The sequence below is a fragment of the Pelophylax lessonae genome (assembly GCF_965119305.1).
Source record: "Pelophylax lessonae genome assembly, chromosome: 3".
Lineage (NCBI taxonomy): Eukaryota > Metazoa > Chordata > Amphibia > Anura > Ranidae > Pelophylax > Pelophylax lessonae.
This window is the reverse complement of record NC_138770.1, coordinates 629,110,186-629,131,097: the sequence shown is the minus strand read 5'-3', so window position 1 is coordinate 629,131,097 and position 20,912 is coordinate 629,110,186. Positions and strand designations below refer to the sequence as shown.

At 45.5% G+C, this 20,912-nt stretch overlaps 1 protein-coding gene across 2 annotated transcripts in view; it reads right to left on the bottom strand.

Annotated features, from left to right (window-relative positions):
• The window catches only part of TRERF1 (transcriptional regulating factor 1), a 240,263-nt gene that overhangs the window by 60,526 nt on the left and 158,825 nt on the right, over nucleotides 1-20,912 (bottom strand). For both annotated transcript variants that reach the window (XM_082249773.1, XM_082249774.1), the window contains exons 2-4: nucleotides 5,262-6,806; nucleotides 4,198-4,241; nucleotides 1,664-1,781 (exon numbers count right to left, since the gene is read on the bottom strand). In XM_082249773.1, coding sequence (XP_082105899.1) covers nucleotides 1,664-1,781; nucleotides 4,198-4,241; nucleotides 5,262-6,584 — 1,485 coding nt within the window. In that variant the 5' untranslated portion in view covers nucleotides 6,585-6,806. The remainder of the gene's footprint in view (nucleotides 1-1,663; nucleotides 1,782-4,197; nucleotides 4,242-5,261; nucleotides 6,807-20,912) is intronic.

Sequence of the window (20,912 nt, the reverse complement as noted above, 5' to 3'; positions counted from 1 at the left end):
AAACTGAGTGCCTAAAGCTGAGAGTAGGAGAATACCCCCTGGGACTGCCCCATAGGTGTAGTCCAGCTTTTTCCTGCCTAGTGTCCTACTCCTGTAGGGGGCAGTATAACTCAATATTTCAAGAATATAAGGAGCTGTGTCCATCTATGAACTAAAGAGAAATAACATATTTATGCCTAGTACACACGGGCAGAATGTTGGGAGACATCAGCCGGTACAAAAAAAAAACAGCCGACATTCGGTCCCTGTGCACGTCAGCCGGTCTGACAGAAGCTGGCCATTTGGCTGGTTTCTGTCGGACAAGCATGCTGGAGCACCAGCAGTCGACCGACTTCCGATCAGCCCTCTTAGCCAACGCCTGAGAGCGCTGAACGGAGAGTTCTAGCGGGGGGGGGGGGTATCCCCCTGTCAGAACACAACAGCTCAGCGGGGGAGATCGCTGTACTAACGCCGGGCTATTAAGCCTAGTACACACAGGCCAATCATTCGGCCCGTGTATGGCAGCCGGTCTGACAGAAGGCAGCCATTTGGCCAGCTTCTGTTGGACAAGCATGCTGGAAAACCAGCAGCCGACTGACTCCCGATCAGAGAGCTCAGCCAATGGCTGAGAGCGCTGATCAGAGTGTTCTGGCGGGGGGCATCCCCCTGTCAAAACACAATAGCTCAGCAGGGGAGATTGCTGCACTAACACCGGAGCGTTAGTACAGCGGCTCCGGCCGGAGCTGTCAGTTTTTTTTTCGCTCATTAGTGTGTACCAGGTTTTACTTTAAGCATCCAATTTTACAGAAAAATTTTGCGTAACCTTGGGGGCTCTCCATTGCCCTATGCCAGGCCACTGAACAGAGCAGTTCAAAATGTCAGAACATAAAATAGTTGATTACTATGCTGTATGATAAACCCTTAAATAACCTAGAGGTGTAGATCTATACCAGCTACTAGCAGCCATGGTCCCAATAAAAGGTGACAAACACATAGGGAGCCATTTATAAAGCAGTGGTATGGCCTTAAAATGGAGCATTTATAACAGCAGTGTGAATTACAAATGTTCCCTTCGCTTTGCTTGCTGTGGGACTCTGAAGTCAGGGCTTGTAAAATGATAGTGAATCTGTGAGAAATGATCATGGGCAATAGTGGTGGAGAGAAGACGGTATGCAGGCACCTAAACCTGAGCCTTCGAAATGCATTGGATTTCTTTGAGGAATACATTTTATGGTGTACTGTTGCACTATTTTGGAGTTCTCTTTCTTCCTACGTTTTAGAGGCTTCCTCTTTGGGATACTAATCCCTTAACATTATACATTACAATCCAGCATACTACAGAGTTCAGCACACCTATACCATACAGAACATTACTCTCTACTCTCCAGGGACAGAGAGAGACACATGGTTATACTCTGCACAAATACTTTGGCTCTAAGAAAATGAAAAGGCCAAGGAGCCAAAAAAATCTTTTAAGGTCTTCTCAAATCTTCTCTCCCTGATCATCCAGGTGTTCATCCACTCAAGGTTAGATTCAGCGTAACATGGTAATGTATATAATTTAGGTTCCGTGACCAGGCATTTTACTTTTGCTGACAGATTCACGTTAAGGTGTTCTTCAACCCAGTTGCAATGAAGAGGATAGCTGGAGAAAGCAAACACAAGGACTAGGGCATACTGTCACCTGTTTGAGGGCTGTGTTGGTTCTCACACCACCATGCGACCTCAGGTGGCCATTCAAAGCGGGGAGACTTCTGAATTCCTTGAAGCACACGGAGCATGTGAGCCGGGTTTTGGACATCCTTTTTCATCCATTCCCAAAATGAAAAAAAAAACAGTTTAATCACCACATTAGGAGTAATATACCAATAATTTAGCTTCTGACAAATGGCAAAAAGCAATGACTAGAGTCACAGCACACACTTTAGTAGTTTTTTTTTTTGTGAATTTTAACAAACACATTTTGAGGTATTTAGGCCTAACTTAAAGAGATCCTAATTCAAACATGACCCCGCGGAAATGAGTGTTCAGGACTGATGATTGACTGTGCAGAACCGCGGCAGATGAGGGATTTCACATGCTCCCTCATACTCATGGCTCCAGCTGTGTGGGGAAGGAGTGTGGCTTGATAAAAATACATGCTTGGATGGGAAATGGGGCTATGTGAAGCATTGGTCACTTTGCATGAAGTGGCCAAAAGTAATTTCTCATTATTTTTAAATTGCTAACTTGCTTGCTGTTCGATATTTTGATTATGATACTTCTTTCACACATTTGCTTTTTTTTTCTTTTTGTAGCCACCTATTTAGAGAATGTGAGTATAATTCCTCCCAAATGTCTTTCAAGATAAGCTCAATACAGCTGAACGGCTGTCAAATTTAAAGCATTTCTAACACAAATTTTCTGTCCATCTGGTTGTCCAAACAAGTCACCTTTGTTGCAGTTTGCTCAACCACTGCAGGAGAGCGGTTCTCAATCACATAGCTGGGCTATGTTTCAGAGCAGGTCTTCTACACTTGCCTCAGCAATCTGTATGCGGTGACAATGTTCTGGAGCAGTTCTCCTACACAGCCTCAGCACTCTGTATGCTAGGACTTTGTTCTAGAGCAGTTCTCCTATACACAGCCTCAACACTCTGTAAGCTGGGGTTAAATTCCGGAGCAGTTCTCCTACACACAGCCTCAACACTCTGTAAACTGGGACTAAGTTCTAGAGCAGTTCTCCTACACACAGCCTCAGCACTCTGTATGCTGGGACTAAGTTATGGTGCCATTCTCCTACACACAGCCTCAGGGCTCTACATGCTGGGACTATGTTCTTGAGCAGTCCTCTTACACAGCCTTAGTCCTGTATGTCCATCAGTGTTAATTTCGTCGACTAAAACGTTTTCGTCGACTAAATGAACACAATTTTAGTCAACTAAAATACGACTAATACTAAAACAATTCAGATGACTAAAATATGACTAAAACTAAAATGGCATTTTAGTCAAAAGACTATAACTAAATCGAAATTTGCTGCCAAAATTAACACTGGTGCATGCTCAAAGCTTAATACCATAAATAATAACAGGACCAGCAGTAGTATATAATGAGTTTGGAAATTGTAGAGAAATGCTTAAATAATGCATTACAAATTACAATTGAACTACACCCATTTGATTATAGATGACTAAAATTAGTTTTAGTCGACTAAAATGTAGGGCGTTTTAGTCGACTAAAATGTACTGGAGTTTTAGTCGACTAAATACGACTAAAACTAAAACACTTGCAGAAGACTAAAATGGGACTAAAACTAAAATGCCATCTTAGTCCTAAGACTAAAACTAAATTGAAATTTGCTGCCAAAATTAACACTGATGTCCATGGGGTATAGTCTTCTAGGAAGGAGCAGCAGGGGGCAGCCAAAAAAGAGAGGGATCCAAAACATCTGGAAGCATTAGATCCTTCTTATTTTTTCCTCTCCAACACTGCAAGATGTTAAAAAAATTATTCCCAGAAGAGCAAACAACAAGTTCTAGAGCAGTTCTACACACAGCCTCAGCACTCTGTAAGCTGGGGCTAAGTTCCGGAGCAGTTCTCCTACACAAAGCCTCAGCACTCTGTATGCTGGGACTAAGTTCTGGAGTAGTTCTCCTACACACAGCCACAGCACTCTGTATGCTGGGACTAAGTTCTGGAGTAGTTCTCCTACACACAGCCACAGCACTCTGTAAGCTTTGGCGGAGTTCTAGAGTTGTTCTCCTACACACAGCCTCAACACTTTGTATGCTGGGTTTAAGTTCTAGAGCAGTTCTCCTACACACAGCTTTAGGGCTCTATATGCTGGGACTATGTTCTGGAGCAGTCCTCTTACACAACCTTAGTCCCGTCAATTGCAATTGTATAGTCGCCTAGAAAGGAGCAGAAGGGGGCAGCCAAAAAAGACAGGAATCCAACCCATCTGGAAACGTCAGAGTCTTCTTATTTTTCGCTCTCCAACACTGCAAGATGTCAAAAATAATAATTTCCCAGAAGAGCAAACAACGTGTTCAAATATATATAACGTTTGGTCCGGTGAGAGGATCTCTTTCAATGTTCATTCCTATGCCCAGATCATTTTTAGTAACATACATTTGTAAATCTGTGACACGGCTTTTGGCTAAAGCATATTTACATGATACCTTCACCTTCTAAATATGAGCAGCGAAATACAAGACTGTCATAAACACACGATTACCTGTTTTCCGGAGAGACGGTCTGTGTCTGTCCATCTGGCACAAGCTATATTCAAAGGAAAAAAAATATTCATGTCATTTGTGGTGAAAAAAATAAAAATAAAATTGAAACGTTAATAGCAAGTTGTAGCTAGCCCTCTGCCCTCCCATGTTTTTGTCTGAAGAACCTCTAAAACTTGAGACCTACAGCTCTCCCTTAGACCCCGTTCAGACAGGGGCGACGCTACTTGCTGGGGCGACCTGTGAAGTCGCGACCTCGGCGCGACATGCACGGACTTCATATCATTGAAGTCAATGCAGGTCGCCCCAAAGTAGTACAGGACCCTTTTTCTAAGTCAGAGCGACTTGTGTCGCTCCTATTAGAACGGGTCCTGTGCTAATCAATGGCAGGCGACCCACCGCGATTTGTCAGGCGACCAAGTCGCCTGACAAGTCGCGCTAGTGTGAATGGGGACTAAGAGATCTATTAATATTAAATATAACATTTTTGACCAGGACAGAAAACATTTTACTTGGACATTTTCAGTGTTGAAAAATCTGGCGGTTGAAGTCATTTTTAATGCACCTTAGCCACCTGTCAAAACCCAGCAATGGTTCCTGAATGATCCCACACAGGTTTTTGTGGCCGCCTTACTGCCTGCCACTGCATCCCATAGAAGTGAATGGGGTTGCTCTGCAATTGTGTCTAAAAGATGCAGTAGTGGCACGGTAAAGAGGAATTTCAGTGTAAAAAAATACTGTATGTTCAAACAGGTGTGTGAGAGGTGGCCTGTTATAATTAGACCCCTATTTGATTCCCTTCTAAAAAGTACAATTGTCAGTAAATCTTCCACATGGACATCACCAGGTTTTAAATTTACTTTATACATGATTATGTGTGTGTTACATTTCACGGACGATCTTTATGTGGGTTATATGGGACAAACACTGCATCAATACCATCCCTGATTCTTATCCTGGCCCATTATTTGTGTGCAGAAGTAGGCTGCTGAGCTACCCCTGACTCATGGGACTTAATAGGCCTCCATTAAGATAAAAAACATCATTCAAAGATATCCTGCAGTACCTGTGGCCACGCTGTGGTAGGAGAGTGGTGAAGACCTTGACTGCCAAGCATGTAAGGGCTGTCTGCAGTTAGGACTTGCTGGTGAGTAGTGTTGGCCAAAATTCCCAGAGTCTCCTGGTTGTAGTTGTTATCTAACTGGTCTGCACTGGGCATTCCCACTGGACTATCCATGAGAACTGTTTGCCGATTGTCTATGTTATACTGTTTCTGTGGGCTGACCTCCTGTTGTAATTGCTGCTGCGGCGTCAAGTTCTGTTTGTAAGGATGCCGAAGTGTCTGGGTGTTTTGATACACGTACTGCGGAACTGAGCCCAGCTGAATTAACTGCATGCTCTGGGAGTGATCCTGCTGGTAATGATCAGCCTTTGCTGTGCAATCTGCATTATAGGACTGTTGCGGAAGCTGCATGTGATGTTGCTGAGGTTGTTGCATATTGTGATGCAGTTCTGCAGACTGTACAGGGTAATACTGAGACATCTGAACAGAAAACTGCTGCTGCTGCATTTCTTGCGTTAAAGGCCTCTGCTGCCCTCCTGGATGCTGCTGCATATAATACTGCATCTGCTGGGTTTCCTGTGGATGCTGCTGTAGTACCTGGTGGGATTGCATCTGTTGCCTGAACTGATGCCCCTGCTGCATAGACTGGGATACCTGGGAGGGGGACTGCAAATACTCGTAATAAAAATGTGACTGAGGCTGTTGCAGTGAATGCTTCTGAGGCTGATTTGCCAAGCCTTGGTGCATCTGCTGGGAGACCTGAGAGTACCTATCTAGGGTGCTAGGTTGCGTCGGTTCCTCGCCAGATGCCTTAAGTGACAACAGCTGCCTGAGTGTGCTGTCAGCATCCAGCAGTGGCGACGGCTGGGATAAACCCTGAGACATGGCATGAATCCTTAAATTCTGCCGCGCAAAAACTTGTGTGAAGGAGTCCAGTTTGTGTAAGGCCCCACTGGTCGTTTTAGGGTGATTGTCGAGCTGAGGATAGTAGGAGACCTGATATCCATCATCTACGTTATTTTGTGGATTCCACTGCAAGCTTTGTTCAAAGCAATTTAAACTACTGTGGGCTCTACTGTGATTCGCAGAACCAGCGTTTGCCCACTGAGATGGCCTGGACACTTCCACTTGAACCCCTGAAGTGACATCTCTGGATTCCTGAGATAAGTGGGGGGAGGAAGAGGATGACTCTGAGGCATTCATGTCTACGGAGTCATAGCTGTGGTGGAGCACCTGGTTGTTGGACTGATGTTGCATTTGTTGATAATACAAACTATCGCTGCTGTTTGATACCAGGTGAGTCTTGTAGATCTGCTGATCTTCCATGGTGACTGGACTTCCCTGACTTGATGGCAGCAGCGCCCATATAGGAAAATGTCCCTGAGAGATATGAAAGTGGTAGTAAAGAGTGCAGTCAAGTATTGAGCGTGCCCATTTATTTGGATGAGGGACCCCTTGCAGTTACAGAAGATCTTCAGACAGGCAAAGAGTGGCATCTTCACTCAGTGGAGGACAGGACTTGGACGAAATTATTGACTGATGCTCCATCTGAAAAGAGAAAACACATTTCTTTCAAGAAGAAGAAAAAAAAAAAAAAACATAAATAAAAAACATGTAATGAAATCAATTAAAAGTAGTGCTCCAGACCTGTGTTCGCCAACCTTTTGGACCTCGAGGACCACTAAACTCCCAATTTTGAATCCCATGGACCACTAACATAAATTTTACACATCTTACACACACAATGTTCCGGCTATCTGCCACCCTCTGCTTCCCCCACCCCCCTCCCTTGCACTCTGCATCACACTGCTACCTTACACAGACTAATCATTGGATCTGTCAGGGACATTCGATTATGTCAGGGATACGACCGCCTATGCGCATGCGCACACATTAGCCATTTATACACTGGCGCCAAAATGGCATATATTAAAGGCAGCAGCTGCACGAGTGCAGTGCTGTCTGATCTACAGCTTTATCCAAGTTCTGTTCCTGTGCCTTTATTACACAGTGGAAGGACGCAGCTATGCAACACCAGTTCCGCCTTAGATTGTCTGAAGGTCTTAAAGACTAGCTAGCCCGGGTTGGAGTTGGAGTACCCAGTGCCTTTGAGAGCCTAATTACTCTGGCTATCCAGATCAACTGTCGGCTCCGTGAACGTCGGTCAAAAAGGTCTACCAAGCAGTCTCGTCCTGTATGGATGATGCCTAGAGCTCCAGTTCCTACTCACTCTACGTTTACCAGTTCAGTTCCAGCCAGTTCAAGGCCAGTCAACCCTTCATCAGATGTCCCCGCACCCATGCAACTTGGGTTGATGCATCCTGCTCCTGAAGAGCAGCTACACTGCCGACAGGGCAACCTGTGTCTTTATTGCAAAGAAACTGGCCACTATGTACGGACCTGTCCTATAAAGACTTGTACATGTGTAAAGAGTGTACATATGTCTTCCCTGCTAACTTTTCATCTTTGTCTACCAATGCAACTCATCTAGCTCTCCCACTCTCTTTCCAGCTTCTGGAAGGAACAATCTCAGTCAATGCTATTATTGACTCTGGAGCATGGCCACTCAGCAGCATATTCCTCTGTGACCAAAGACACAAGGACTTTGTCTACCTGGCCGATGGCTCATGTATTAAGTCAGGACTAGTGACTCAGAAAACACCTCCATTACCTAATATTTCCCCTACTAAACATAAGGAGTTATTGAGCCTTGATACCATCACTACTCCATTATTCCCCATCATCTTGGGCCTACCTTGGCTTCAAGCCCATAATCCTCAAATCGATTGGATTACTGGAGAAGTCAGGTTTCAATCACGCTACTGTCAGAAACAGTTTTTCTAAACCTGACGTCTCATTAACTCGGTTATGCACGGACTCTGATAATATACCAGTTGGTGCCTGAGTCCTATCATGAGTTTCTCGATGTCTTCAGCAAAAGGAGGGCTGGCACTATCCCTCCACATCGACCATATGACTGCCCGATTTAACTACTTTCCAGAGCACAGATCCCCTTCGGCAAATATTTCTACTCTCTGAAAGAGAGAGGGAGGCTTTAAAGGAGTATGTCAACGCAAATCTAAAGAAAGGGTTCATCCGTCCATCTACTTCTCCTGCAGGGGCGGGAATATTCTTTGTTACAAAAAAAGACTAGTCTCTGTGACCATGTGTGGATTACCGAGAATTAAACAAAATCACGGTTAAGAACCCCTATCCCCTTCCTCTCGTGCCCAAATTATTCCAGAGATTAAGGCCTGCGACCGTCTTCACCAAGTTGGACTTGCGAGGGGCCTATAACTTGGTCCGAATTTGCGAAGGGGATGAGTGGAAGACGGCCTTCCTTACCAGATTCTGGCCACTTTGAATACCTGGTCATGCCCTTCGTCCATCGCAATGCCCTGCCACCCTCTGGCACCTCATCAATGATGTATTCAGAGACTTCCTGGATATCTTTGTAGTCGTGTGCTTAGATGACAACTTGATTTTTTCTGTGTCCCTTGACCTACACTGAAGACATGTCAACCACGTTCTGGGCCGGCTTCGCCAACATGGACAGTATGCTAAACTTGAGAAGTGTGAATTTGAGGGCAGGGCATCAAATTCTTGGGGTTGGTGATTTCCACAGCAGGAATTAGGAAGGACCCCCAAAAGGTTTCTGCTATATTGGACTGGCCTGCACTTACACATAAGAAGGGGGTACAACGCTTTTTGGGGTTTGCAAACTTTTCCCGGAGGTTCATTAAAGGCTTCTCTGCTATAAATACCCCAATCATGCAACTGACCGAGCAGAACCTACGGTTCTGCTGGGGGTCTGAGGCACAAGACACCTTCGAAACTTTAGAGAAACTTTTCACTTCAGCCCCTATTCTCAGCCACCCTGACCCTACATACTTGAAGTGGATGACTCCGAAACGGCAGTAGGGGCAGTAGTTTCGCAACGTCAGGGTCTTAAGGATTTATTGCATCCCGTAGCCTTCTTTTCACACAGACTCTCCCCAGCAGAAAGAAACTATGATGTGGGGTTTGAGAACTACTTGCCATCAAAGCAGCTTTGGAGGAATGGAGATACCGGTTGGAAGGTGCAGCACATCCCCTACTAATATAGACTGATCATAAAAATCTGGAGTACTTGAGGTCAGCCAAGCATCTGAAACCACGTCAAGCTCGATGGGCACGGTTCTTTTCAAGATTCTCATTCCACATAACCTACCGACCGGGATCAAAGAATGTTAAGCCAGATTTCGTATGTATGATGACCCCAAGGAATCAGCTATCCCGGATACCATCTTGCCCGCAGGTAACTTTCTGATATTACAGTCTGACCTACTCTCACAGATCAAACAAGCTTCCGTGGGTATCCCTGGCCCCGCTGGAATCACTTTGTTGCCTAAGGAGGAATTGCTATGGTGTGGGAGAACAAATTTTCGTGACAGAATATTTACGGGTGATGATTTTAAGGCTACTTCATGATCATCCGTTGGCAGGCCATTTCTGTATCTATAAGACTCTCGATTTGGTATGGCGTATATTCTGGTGGCCAGATCTGGAAGAGTTCTGCAAAAGATATGTTAACTCATGTTCTGTCTTTACCTGAAGACTGCAAAAAGCAGGGCCTGGGGGTTTACTCAAACCTTTGCCTGTCCCTGTAGGCCATGGAAGATGATCTCTATGGATGGAACTCCCACCTTCTGAGGGATGCACATCAATCTTTGTAGTGGTTGATTAGTTATCCAAAATGGCCCATTTTCTGCCCTTAAAGAATACACCATCTGCCTTGGAAACGGCCGACTGTTTATTAAATAGATTGTTAGATTGCACGGAATCCCTGCAAACATCATGTTTGATTGAGGTGTGCAGTTCACATCATGTTTCTGGAGGGTCTTATGTGGGGTCCTGAAAATTGAATTATCCCTTTCCTCAGCTTTTCACTCTCAAACTAATGGGCAAATGGAAAGAACTAACCAGACATATGAACAGTACATTTGATGTTTCATGTCCTTCGTTCAGGATGACTGGCTGTCTTTATTGCCGTTAGCAGAATTTGCCTATATAATGCCAGTCATTCAACTACAGGACAGTCACCATTTTTTGCCAATAATGGTTTTCACTTGTCATTTTCGCCTGACTTTATTCCAGAATCTACAATTCCAGCTGTTCAGAGCATGGTGGATTTCCTCAACTGCAATAACAAGGTACTACAAGGCAGACAACAAGAAAGCATTTGACAAGAGAAGAAAAGGGGAACTGAGTCTTCAGTTGGGCGATGAAGCATGGCTATCTACGGCAAACCTCAGGTTGTAATGTCCTTCGAAGAAGCTTGCACCTAAGTTTATACGTCCGTTCCCGGAGAAGAGGGGATTAAACAAGATATCGTATGAACTATCTTTGGCCTGGAGAACTCTTGGGTAACAGATTGTAATGTTCATGCCAGAGAGCTAGTCTGTGCCTTTTTCCGTGCCCATCCTGAAAAAGAGAACCAGCTAGGCATCCTGAGGCTGTCCGTTGGGAGGGGGCTATGTCAGGGACATTCCAGTGATAGGTGGATGCACATGCGCACGAAGATTCCCCAGATGCGACCGCCTGTGCTCATGCGTGCACATTAGCCATTTATACACTGGCGACAAAATGGCAAATATAAGGGCAGCAGCTGCACTAGTGCATTGCTGTCTGATCTGCAGCTTTACCTGAGTTCTTTTCCTGTGCCTGTATGGATTCCTGTGTCTACCTGGCTTTTCTGACCACACTTACTTATCTCCAGTCCTGACCCCAGCTCGCCAAGACCTTGTTATACCTGCCTATCTGCCTAATATCCTGTTGCCAACCTGTGCCTGCATTCCGAATATTCTCTGCCTGCTGCTTATGCCATATCTGATTATCTGTGACTGATCCGGCTTGTCTGACCCTGCTCCAGTCTTTTGCCTATCCTGCTCTGTCCAGTGCCTGGGGACGCTGTCCTGCATCTGCACCGCTGTTCCTGCTGCTACCTCCTGCTCTGCAACCCAGTCCTTTCTGGGAACTTATCGGCCATACATCTCGGCTGCCAACTGAAGACCAGTGCAGGCACTCTTACCCCACTGCGCACTCGCATCCACTGTTGCAACTCCAGTGGTTCCTGAGCCAGGGCTGTATGAGAGGTCTTCCTCTGCACATCAGGCTCTGCCACAAGGTACGTGATAGGATCTCACCTTCTTATTTAGCCATGTGCTCAAGTTCTGTGCTCCCTCCCACAGTCTGTAATCAGCGCTGCCATTGGAAGTCCCTTCCTTTTTCACCTCCCGCTCTCAGCACTACTCCCAGGGCCTCCCTCTGAGTTCACAGGAGCCGGAACTACAGAGGAGGCATCGAGTATCAATGCGCGCTGACAGTATTGACTGTCAGCAAGCATTGAGAACAACACTGGAAACAACATTGGACGGTATACATTCGCCACAATGTTGATTTTCACCAGAACCCCTGGAGACCACCACCATTTTCTCATGGACCATTAAGTGTCCATGACCCACTGGTTGGCAACTGCTGCTACAGACAGAATTTTCTTTTTAGTTTTGGATAGAGACGGCAAGGATGGGAAGTTCTTTTTTTTTCAGTTTTTTACAGCGGTTTGCATCCATGTTGGGTTGATCTTTCTCACTTCCTGTCCCAATGACATCCTAGGCATTTCTGTGAACTGAACCTCCAGTTTCTACTCTCTGGAGTACATTCTTCATATATTCTTTTAGAAAATCCACAAGAGCCTGCTGATAGTATAACTTGCTTGCTGTGAGTGGATTCTACATAGAATTATGAAATGTAGGGCAAAGAGAGAAAACAGACAGTTCAGCTCACAGAAATACACTGGAGGTCACTGGAACTAAAACTACCCAATGGGAACACAGCAATAAAAAAATCCTGACAAAGATTCTAACTTCTTCTCCACTACATACTCCCACTCAGGGAAGGTTACAACCTCTGTCAGGTTTTATTGTAATCTCCAATAGACAAGCCGTAGAAAAGCACCTTCAAATCTGTGCATGAAAAATAATAACAATACTACATTGCAAGGCATAGGCAGCCTCAAGTGCCTGCAGACCACACTGCTAGCTTTAAAGTGTCCCTGATGAACCCAAAAAGTCCTTAGCAAGGTTTGCTTTTTTTAAACAATATGAGAATATTGCACCCCAGAAATGATGCACCTTTCAACTGTTTGCACTGTGATGTGGTAAATGGAACCCATAAGAGATTTGCGAAGATTCAGGGGTTCTGAGAAGCCAATGGCCAGGATCAAACAAACAGTGTCACATGAGCAGGGCCACTGATACAGCAGTACAGCTGGTCCTGTTGTACTGGGCCCAGGTCTCATCAGCTAACCAGGGGGGCCCAAGGAAGCTTTATTGTTCATTTCTACCTGTAATGGTGCTGGTGGCTGAGCCTGACGTGCAGAGGTAGCCTCATGGGATCTGGTACAACAGGAACACGGACGGGTCACACTGGTGGTAGACATGGGCTAGTCTGAGGTGCGGAGTCTAAGTGACAGCAGGTCTTCACCAGGGCCTCTGATGGTGAGGATGGATTTTGCTGCGTGCTGAACACCAGGTCGCGGTCCTCAGGGTTGCCCCACCAGGAGGTGAACAAGTCCAGAATCGGAAGCAGATAAGCCGACAAGGATAAGGCAGGAGAGTGGTCACAGGAACGAGCCAAGGTCAGGGTGGGCAGCAAGCAGACGAAGTAGTGGACAAGCCGGGAGGTCGAACAGTACGTCAACAGGAAACAGCAGGTTCAGGATCAGGAAGTACAGGTAAAGCTGCAGACAAGACAGCAAAGGCTCAGTGCTGCTGAGGTGTTTAAATAGGCCAGCCTTTTGGCAATTAGTGCAATTAGTCTGCACTAAGTTAATTCTTTAGTGGCAGATTCATGACAGCACTTCAGTGTGCACAGGGAGTGTTCCTAACACTACCTAAATCAATAAACGGAATTTACTAGACCACACCCCCACTCCTACTTGCTTACCAGGTCTTAAATTACATTACCCTGTGCCCCATCACATCATCAGAGGGGCCCAGGAGGTAGGAGTAGAGGAGGGACTTCTTTTTAATTTTCGAGACATAGGTGCATAAAGTCAGTGGATCAGAGGTAGGGTTAGGGGGGCCAATCAGGAAGGCTGTACAGTGCCCCATGATTTATGACAGCAGCCCTGCACAGGAGGATAGGGAGGAACACATTAACCATGTGGAAGCTCTGACACCACCTGAGAAGGAGCTTCCACAGGGTTTGGACTCCAGGAGGAATGGTCAGTATAGGCAGATGTGTAGAAGGAGGGATTGCTCCTCCAACAGAACCTGTCACTTTCCTTGAATAGGAAGGTCCGGAGCAAGAAATGAAATAGATAAGCGCAGGGCATACATGACAGGGTGGAATGGGAACCTTACAGCGTGGGGTTGTGTAATAAGTGGCAAAGTTATAGCGCTTACTGGGTTGGCTGAAGAGATGGGTGAAGGGTAGGAGTGAAGGAGCACAGTTTGCAGGCAGGGGTGTGACGGAATCAGTTGGAGAATTGAAGCCATCAGATGAACGCCCTCCCTCTCCTTTTTTGTTTGGTTACTTTGGGTTGGTAGTAGTTTGTAGCGGAGGGGGTCCTTGAAAGGGTGGAATATCTGGTGTTTTGGGAAAAAGGTGGGGAACCATCGTTGGTATGGTGCCCTCTAGTCGGTGGTCCAAACAGAGTGACCAGGTCATGGTAGACCTGTTATGTGTCTGAGGTCAGCTGGGATTGCCCCCCGAGACGGTGTCTTGCAGCTGGAGGCATATGTTAGCTAGTGGGTGCCACATACACAATGTTTCAGAAATATGGTACCTTAAGCCCCCGTTCCCACTGGGGCAACCTGTCAGGCGACCTGGTCGCCTGACAGGTCGCCGTAGGTTGCCTTCCATAGAGAAGCTGCGGACCCATTCTAATAGGAGTGACACAAGTCGCTCCGACTTAGAAAAAGGGTCCGGAGCTTCTTTGGGCGACCCGGAGTGACCTGCATAGACTTCAATGTTATGAAGTCCGTGCCGGCCGCTCCGAGGTCGCGGGGCGAGCAGCGCGCCGCGACCTATGAGGTCGCCCTGCAAAGTAGCGTCGCCCCAGTGTGAACGGGGCCTCAAGGACTTCCAACCCAAGTTGACCGGTAATGTTATGTTTTGTTATTTATTCGTATGTTGTTTATAATAAAAGGCTTTACAGCCATTTAACCCCACTTTGAGTAAAGTGTTTTTTTTGGGTAGTGGGAGTCAAAGCTTTGGAGTCAGGCCAGGGGTCATTGGTAATTGATGACCTCTGATCTACCCTAGTCAAGACAAAGTGAAACCTATAAGCACCTTTCCCTTAATAAAAATTGGTGTTGCATTAAGAGTCGGTTCACACTAAGGCGACACGACTCTGTACTACTTCGGGGGCGACTTGTGCATTGCCATGCACCACGACTTCGGAGCGACTTGCATGGACTTCACATAATGGAAGTCTAGGCAAGTCGCTCCGAGGTTGCCCCGAAGTAGTACAGGACCCTTTTTCTAAGTCGGAGCGACTTGTGTCGCTCCTATTAGAACGGGCCCTGTAGCGGGCAATGGACCGCGAGGGAGCGCGACTTGTCAGGCTGACAAGTTGCCTGACAAGTCGTGCTAGTGTGGATCGACTCTAAAGCTTTCATAGTAGTATACAGTGTATACAAAAACAAAACATCTGAACAAAGTATCAATGTTTTTCACCTTTCCTTTTATTACTCTATAAAGATCACAAGTTCAGCTCTTTGTCGGTAACTTCTATTTATTCTTTACTTCCTTTCCAGGTAGAGTTAGCTATTTCCTATCATGTGACTAGAATACATGAAGCATATTTAACCACAAAACTTTGAAGAGAGACAGAAAAGAACTACAGGGTGTCTTTCATATGTTGGCTTGGGGGTTGCCCTTTAACCATCTAGCTGCTGTGGTTATGCTCCCATTTCCTGCCCCAATCTTTCACAATTTCTTACATATCAACTAAACGTAAACTACAATCTTCACTGAGATCCCCCAAAACCCTATAGTATATGAAAGCGGAGATAGAATTCAAATATAGCATTCATGGTCTTTTAAATCCAGTAATATTGTGGAAATGTTGCCGAACATTTGTATCCCAATTTTCCCTTCATGTGTTGAGGCAATGGATACCCCAGTACTCTACAACACACGGTTGTGCATTACTATGTGTTGCAAGTATACAACATTTAAGGTATTCAATCAATGCCTACAGATTCTAAAGTAATGTCATATTTGCGCAGTCTAAAGCCCCGTACACACGTTCAGATAATCGGACGACTTATCGTTCGCATTTTGTTGCATGATACTAACATCGAATTCAACAATGCGTACAAAGCGTATGATTATTGTCTTACGATTCGGGAAAAGCTTCCTGGTTGCGTAGCTACGTATCAGATGGTGCAAAACAAAAACAATGACAGCCAGGCTTTTTCCGTGCTATTTTAGTGTTTCTGATCATGTGCGGTCTTTGTTGATCGATTTTTAGCGGACGCATACTGTACTGATGAAATGATTGTCGTTCGCGGGGCTATCGTACGACAGAAGTTTTCCTGTTTGTCCCTTTGGATTTTGTTGGACGAACTGTCGTGATCGGCTGTCGAAAGCTGTGTACCAACGATCAGATTATCGTGCGATCAGGTCGAAAGCGAGTTTTATCGTAACGTGTGTACGGGCTAAGTGGCTTAGTTTTCACTTGCATTTGGGGGGGCGTTATAAATGTGGCGTTGTTCCCGCACCCCAAACCGCCCCCCTTAAGCTGCAAAGGCAGCTGTACGGGGTTGTACATATGCTGAGGCCATGATAGATTACTTCACAGTGCAGAATAAAAATGATACTCCTTATCGCATTTGGCAAACCGTACCACCGCCAAACTCAACCCATTCAGGTTAATGGGGCAGCACTGCAACTATTAATCATACACCAGGCTCTTGGATGTGGTGCCGTATTCCCATTCACAAACCACATTTACTGTCTAAAAAAATAAACATTCAGGAGGTGGTAGGATCTCCTCAAAAATGTCTGTCACGCGCACCTGCACGTCTCTCTGAAGAGTGATCAGTGGTGGATTGCTCTTTAGAGGCCAATGCAGGTGTAAATGAGCCCTTACATATAGGTTTTAAGGATTTACAATTGCGCCCCTTGCTTACAGAGTCCGAGCCGCAAACATCTTTTGAATATCAGGGGTCAGAGGTCACCTAAAGTCTGATAGTTGTAGATTAATCAGCTGCTTGCGTTCACACACTGCACACTCTGGAGCTGGTAAACAGACAAACCAACTTTTTTCATATGCAAGTCTGCAAAACTCTGATAATGGGAGACAAAAAATCCCAGCAACAAGACTTACACTGTCTGCCAGAACCCTTAAAGAATAAGTCCACCCTAAAACTAAAATCCCTGCATCTATAGACATCCACAATATAACACTAACGTATCTAGCCCTAAAAAAAAAAAAAAAAATCCTCATACATACCTTTTTTGAAGCCAATACGGTCCGTTCTCCAGCGGCGGAAGCTCTGCAGAGGACACGGCCGACAACGGCTGTTAAATGAATGGGGAGTGATGTCACCCATAGAGTTACTATGGGGCTTCTGTTGTCGGCTGCCTCCTCTGCACACTCCTCTACAGCAAAGCCGCGGCTCACAGCTCAGTGTGGGATCGGGTCAGATTGGCTACAAAAAAGTTATGTATTTTGATGTAGCACCCTCCTAGATAGGTGCTAGGCAGGGAGAATAGTTTGCTCTGCCTGCTTAACAGGGGAGTAGCAGGTACATCATAGTCTGCTCCATCTGCTTATCAGGGGAGCCTGATCAGTAGTCATGCCTGTTGCATGTGTCCAGTGTGTGATTCATCTGGGCTGAGGGAGTGTCCCCACTGTATCCAATAGGGGAGCCTGTTGGACAGTGGAGGAAACCCAGCCAGTGACGCACAGGCTTTTGCAACTATCCCAGTGGGTTGGCACAAACAGTGGTGCATCCTGGGATATGTTATAAAAGCCAAGGGCACATGTGACAGGGTGTCTTTGAGTGGGAAGCCATGGTCCCAGGAGGAGGGTGACGGCTGTCTCTCCTCCTGTCTATTGTGGAAGGTGGTCACAGGCGGTCGGCCTAGTGAGCCAAGAGTGTGGTGCTGAGCCAGGAGGTCCAGAAAGCTGACAAGTGGAGTTGGAGGCAGAGCAACCTATGGAAAAACAGTGTCCGTGAGTACCGGGAAGCTTGCCAGGGGTCTGTCCAGGAAGGGGACCGATCCAATGGAGAGTCAGTGGTCAGGAGTTAGCACGCACAGCAAGTGAGAAAAGGGGTGCCAAGTTAGGACCCTGAAGAGAAACTATAACAGGATCATATTCTTTATCTTCACTTCAGTGGCAAGGTGGAGCAGCGGCCTTGCAGCACACTACAGTTAGTTGTACTTAGATTTGTGCATAGTTCATAGTTGAAGTATCCCACTTATCCCTTCTCCTATACCAGTTCTAAATAAAACAGAAAAACCAACATCCCCTGGACTGTTCATTGTCTAAGCCAAGCATCTAAAGTGATACGTTTACACAGACTGTTGCTACGGGTAACCCAGGGGAATCCAGAAAGTGCAATTCTCAGCAGTCCTCTAGGGGGCAGAGCTACACATCTTAGGCAAAGTCTATATAAGACCCCGACCCCCGGGCTTGCTTTATGCAAGGTACCCCATCGATTAGGGACAATACTAGCGGCAAGGAAAGGTTCCTGACAAGGAGGGAAAGTGTAGGGTTCACAACCTCTCTGGACATCCGCCTGCTTGGGCTCAAGATGGCCCGGCTGCATTCTGCCCCTCTCTATAGACGTTGTCAGTTTGGCTGAAACCTACTTTCTACCCGCTGTCGGAACCATGAGTGTTTCTGGCTGGGCTGCCTTACCACCCCCCTTCCCACCAGGTGTTTGTGAACTAATTATTTCATCACACTGATACTGTGTGTGTTATTGACGCAGCATCACACTGCAAACTCCCCCCCCCCCCCCCCCCATGCTTTGTGTAATTCTTCCAGATCTGTGCAGTAATCCAGTGAGACTTTCCCTCTGTGCTGGAGCTTCCTGTAATAAAGACCAGTCACCGCTTCTCTCTCTCCTTGTGCAGAGTGACTGGTCTTGCCTCCGCCCCCTCCTGTAGTTTTCTGCAAGCATGCTCTAGTGGGTGGGGCTGCTGGGCCCCTCCCACAGCTCTGCTTTCTGCACAGCCTGTGTACAGCACAGTGATGATGTCACTGTTACCTTTTATAAAGTAATATCTGGGTTAGCTATGGCATTTGATACACAGAAAGTGGGTTTATCCCCTGTGTGACTATGGAGAAATAAATTGAAATTAATGTTTCAGTGTGTGACATTGTTAACACCTGCTGTATGTACCAGTACTGTTGCTTTGTCTGTTATGCCTTTCTTTTCAATAAAATGTATTTAAAAAAAAAAAAAAAAAGAAATTAAAGTTTCAGCTTTATATGAGGATTTAGGATTTTCCATGCACATACGGTCATTCAGCCAAGAAAAGTTTAACCACTTGCTGACCGCAATACGTATGTATACTTGCTGACCACAATCTGTATATATGCTTGCTGACCGCAATACGTATATCTACCGGGATTATGACTGAAGATATCATTGTATTGCTTTTTTCACCTGGCGGTTGGCTTCCACATGAAAGCTGTCCGAGTGGCTCAGAAGCAGCAGAAGGGGATGTCCCGCCCTCCCGCCGCTTGACAGTGTTTCTTGAGCTTGCTGTTTCCACCGGATCACCTGAGAAATGATCTGACGGTGCCGCCGCCTGGCCAAAAAAGGCAATCAAAGAGTATATCTGCTTTGATCACCTCTATGGCCTTGGAGGACTGGTACAACATAATTTTTTTATTTTTCTATCTTTTAAAAAGGGAAAGGAGAGATTTGGTGTGTTTTTAAACCCCAGATCTCTCCATAACAGATGACCTGTCATCCTTATTTCCATTACAAGGTATGTTCACAAAAATTATAGCTCCCCCATCCCTCCAAGGTATTGCATGAACGTTAGAGCAAGAGACCTCCTCCGTAACTCTAAACAGGTAACTGTAAAGGTGTTTAAAGCGTCGCCTATGGAGATTTAAGTACCGTAGTTTGTCGCCATTCCACAAGCGTGTGCTATTTTAAGGCATGATATGATAGATGTCTATATACTTGGCATAACATCATCTTTTACAAAAAAACGGGGTAAATAGTTTTTTTTTTTTTTAATTCATTAATAAACTTGCCAACTGCCAGCAGTACATATACTGCGGCAGGTCGGCTCTGTCCCGGGAAACGACGTAACTGTACGTCATTTCGGGGGACCGCTAGTGGGGACATGCGTGCACGTGTCGATTGGCTACAGGGGGAGCCAATCAGCAGGTCTGGCAGCCACAATTGCTGCCGGGCACCCGCAATCGCTCCCCGTGGAGCCAGAACAGCGGTCTGCTGTTGTAAATCCTGTGTTCCTCTTGTTTAGGAACACAGGTCTCTGTGTACATGCAGCAAGCCCATTCCCCCCACAGTTAGAAAGCACCCCTTAGGGACACATGTAACCCTGGTGTTAACCCCCTTCCCTGCCAGTGTCATTAGTACAATAACAGTGCATATTTTTAGCACTGATTACTGTAGTAATGTCACTGGTCCCCCCAAAAGTGTCAAAAATGTCAGTTAGGGGGTCAAACATGTCCTGCTGCAATGTCGCAGTCCCGCTAAAAATCGCAGATCGCCGCCATTACTAGTAAAAAAAATTAAAATAACTAAAAATGACATAAATCTTTCCCCTAGTTTGTAGACGCAATAACTTTTGTGCAAACCAATCAATATACACTTATTGTGATTTTTTTTTACCAAAAATATGTAGTAGAATACAAATTGTACTAAAATGATGAAAAAATTTGATTTTTAAATGTTCTTTTTATCTGGAATAGTAATATAGCAGAAAGTAAAAAATATTGCTTTTTTTTTTTTTTTGCAGAATTGTCACTATTTTTTTTGTTCATAGCGCAAAAAATAAAAATAAAAAAATCACAGAGGTGATCAAATACCAGCAAAAGAGAGTTCTATTTGTAGGGAAAAAAAAAGGACATCAGATTTATTTGGGTACAGCGTCGCACGACCGCGCAATTGTCAGTTAAAACAACGCAGTGCCATATCGCAAAAAAGGCCTGGTCATTAAGGGGGAAAACCTTCTGGTCCACAAGTGGTTAAATTGTATTTTTTTCAAACATATCCAAAATCGCTGTGCAAATTCCGTGTGACATAAAAAATTGCATTGATTGCCATTATATTCCCTAGGGTCTCTGCTAAAAAAAATTTATAAGGTTTGGGGGTTTTTAGGGTAATTTACGAGCAAAAAATACTGATTTAAACAAAGTGTCAGAAAAAAGCCTGATCTTAAAGCGGATTTCCGGCCTGAAAAAAAAAATGAAGATAAAAATACCCCTTGGACAGTCAGGGCTAGTGCATTTCAGCAATGATAGCCTCTGAACTGTCCCAGGTTGCACTTACCTTTTAGAAGAAATACTTACCTTGAAAATTTCTTGTCCAGCGCTGCCATCTCAGGTGTGGGCAGCTGAAGCCAGGGCGTCCTCTTCGGTCCCAGAATGCCCTGCACCGGCCC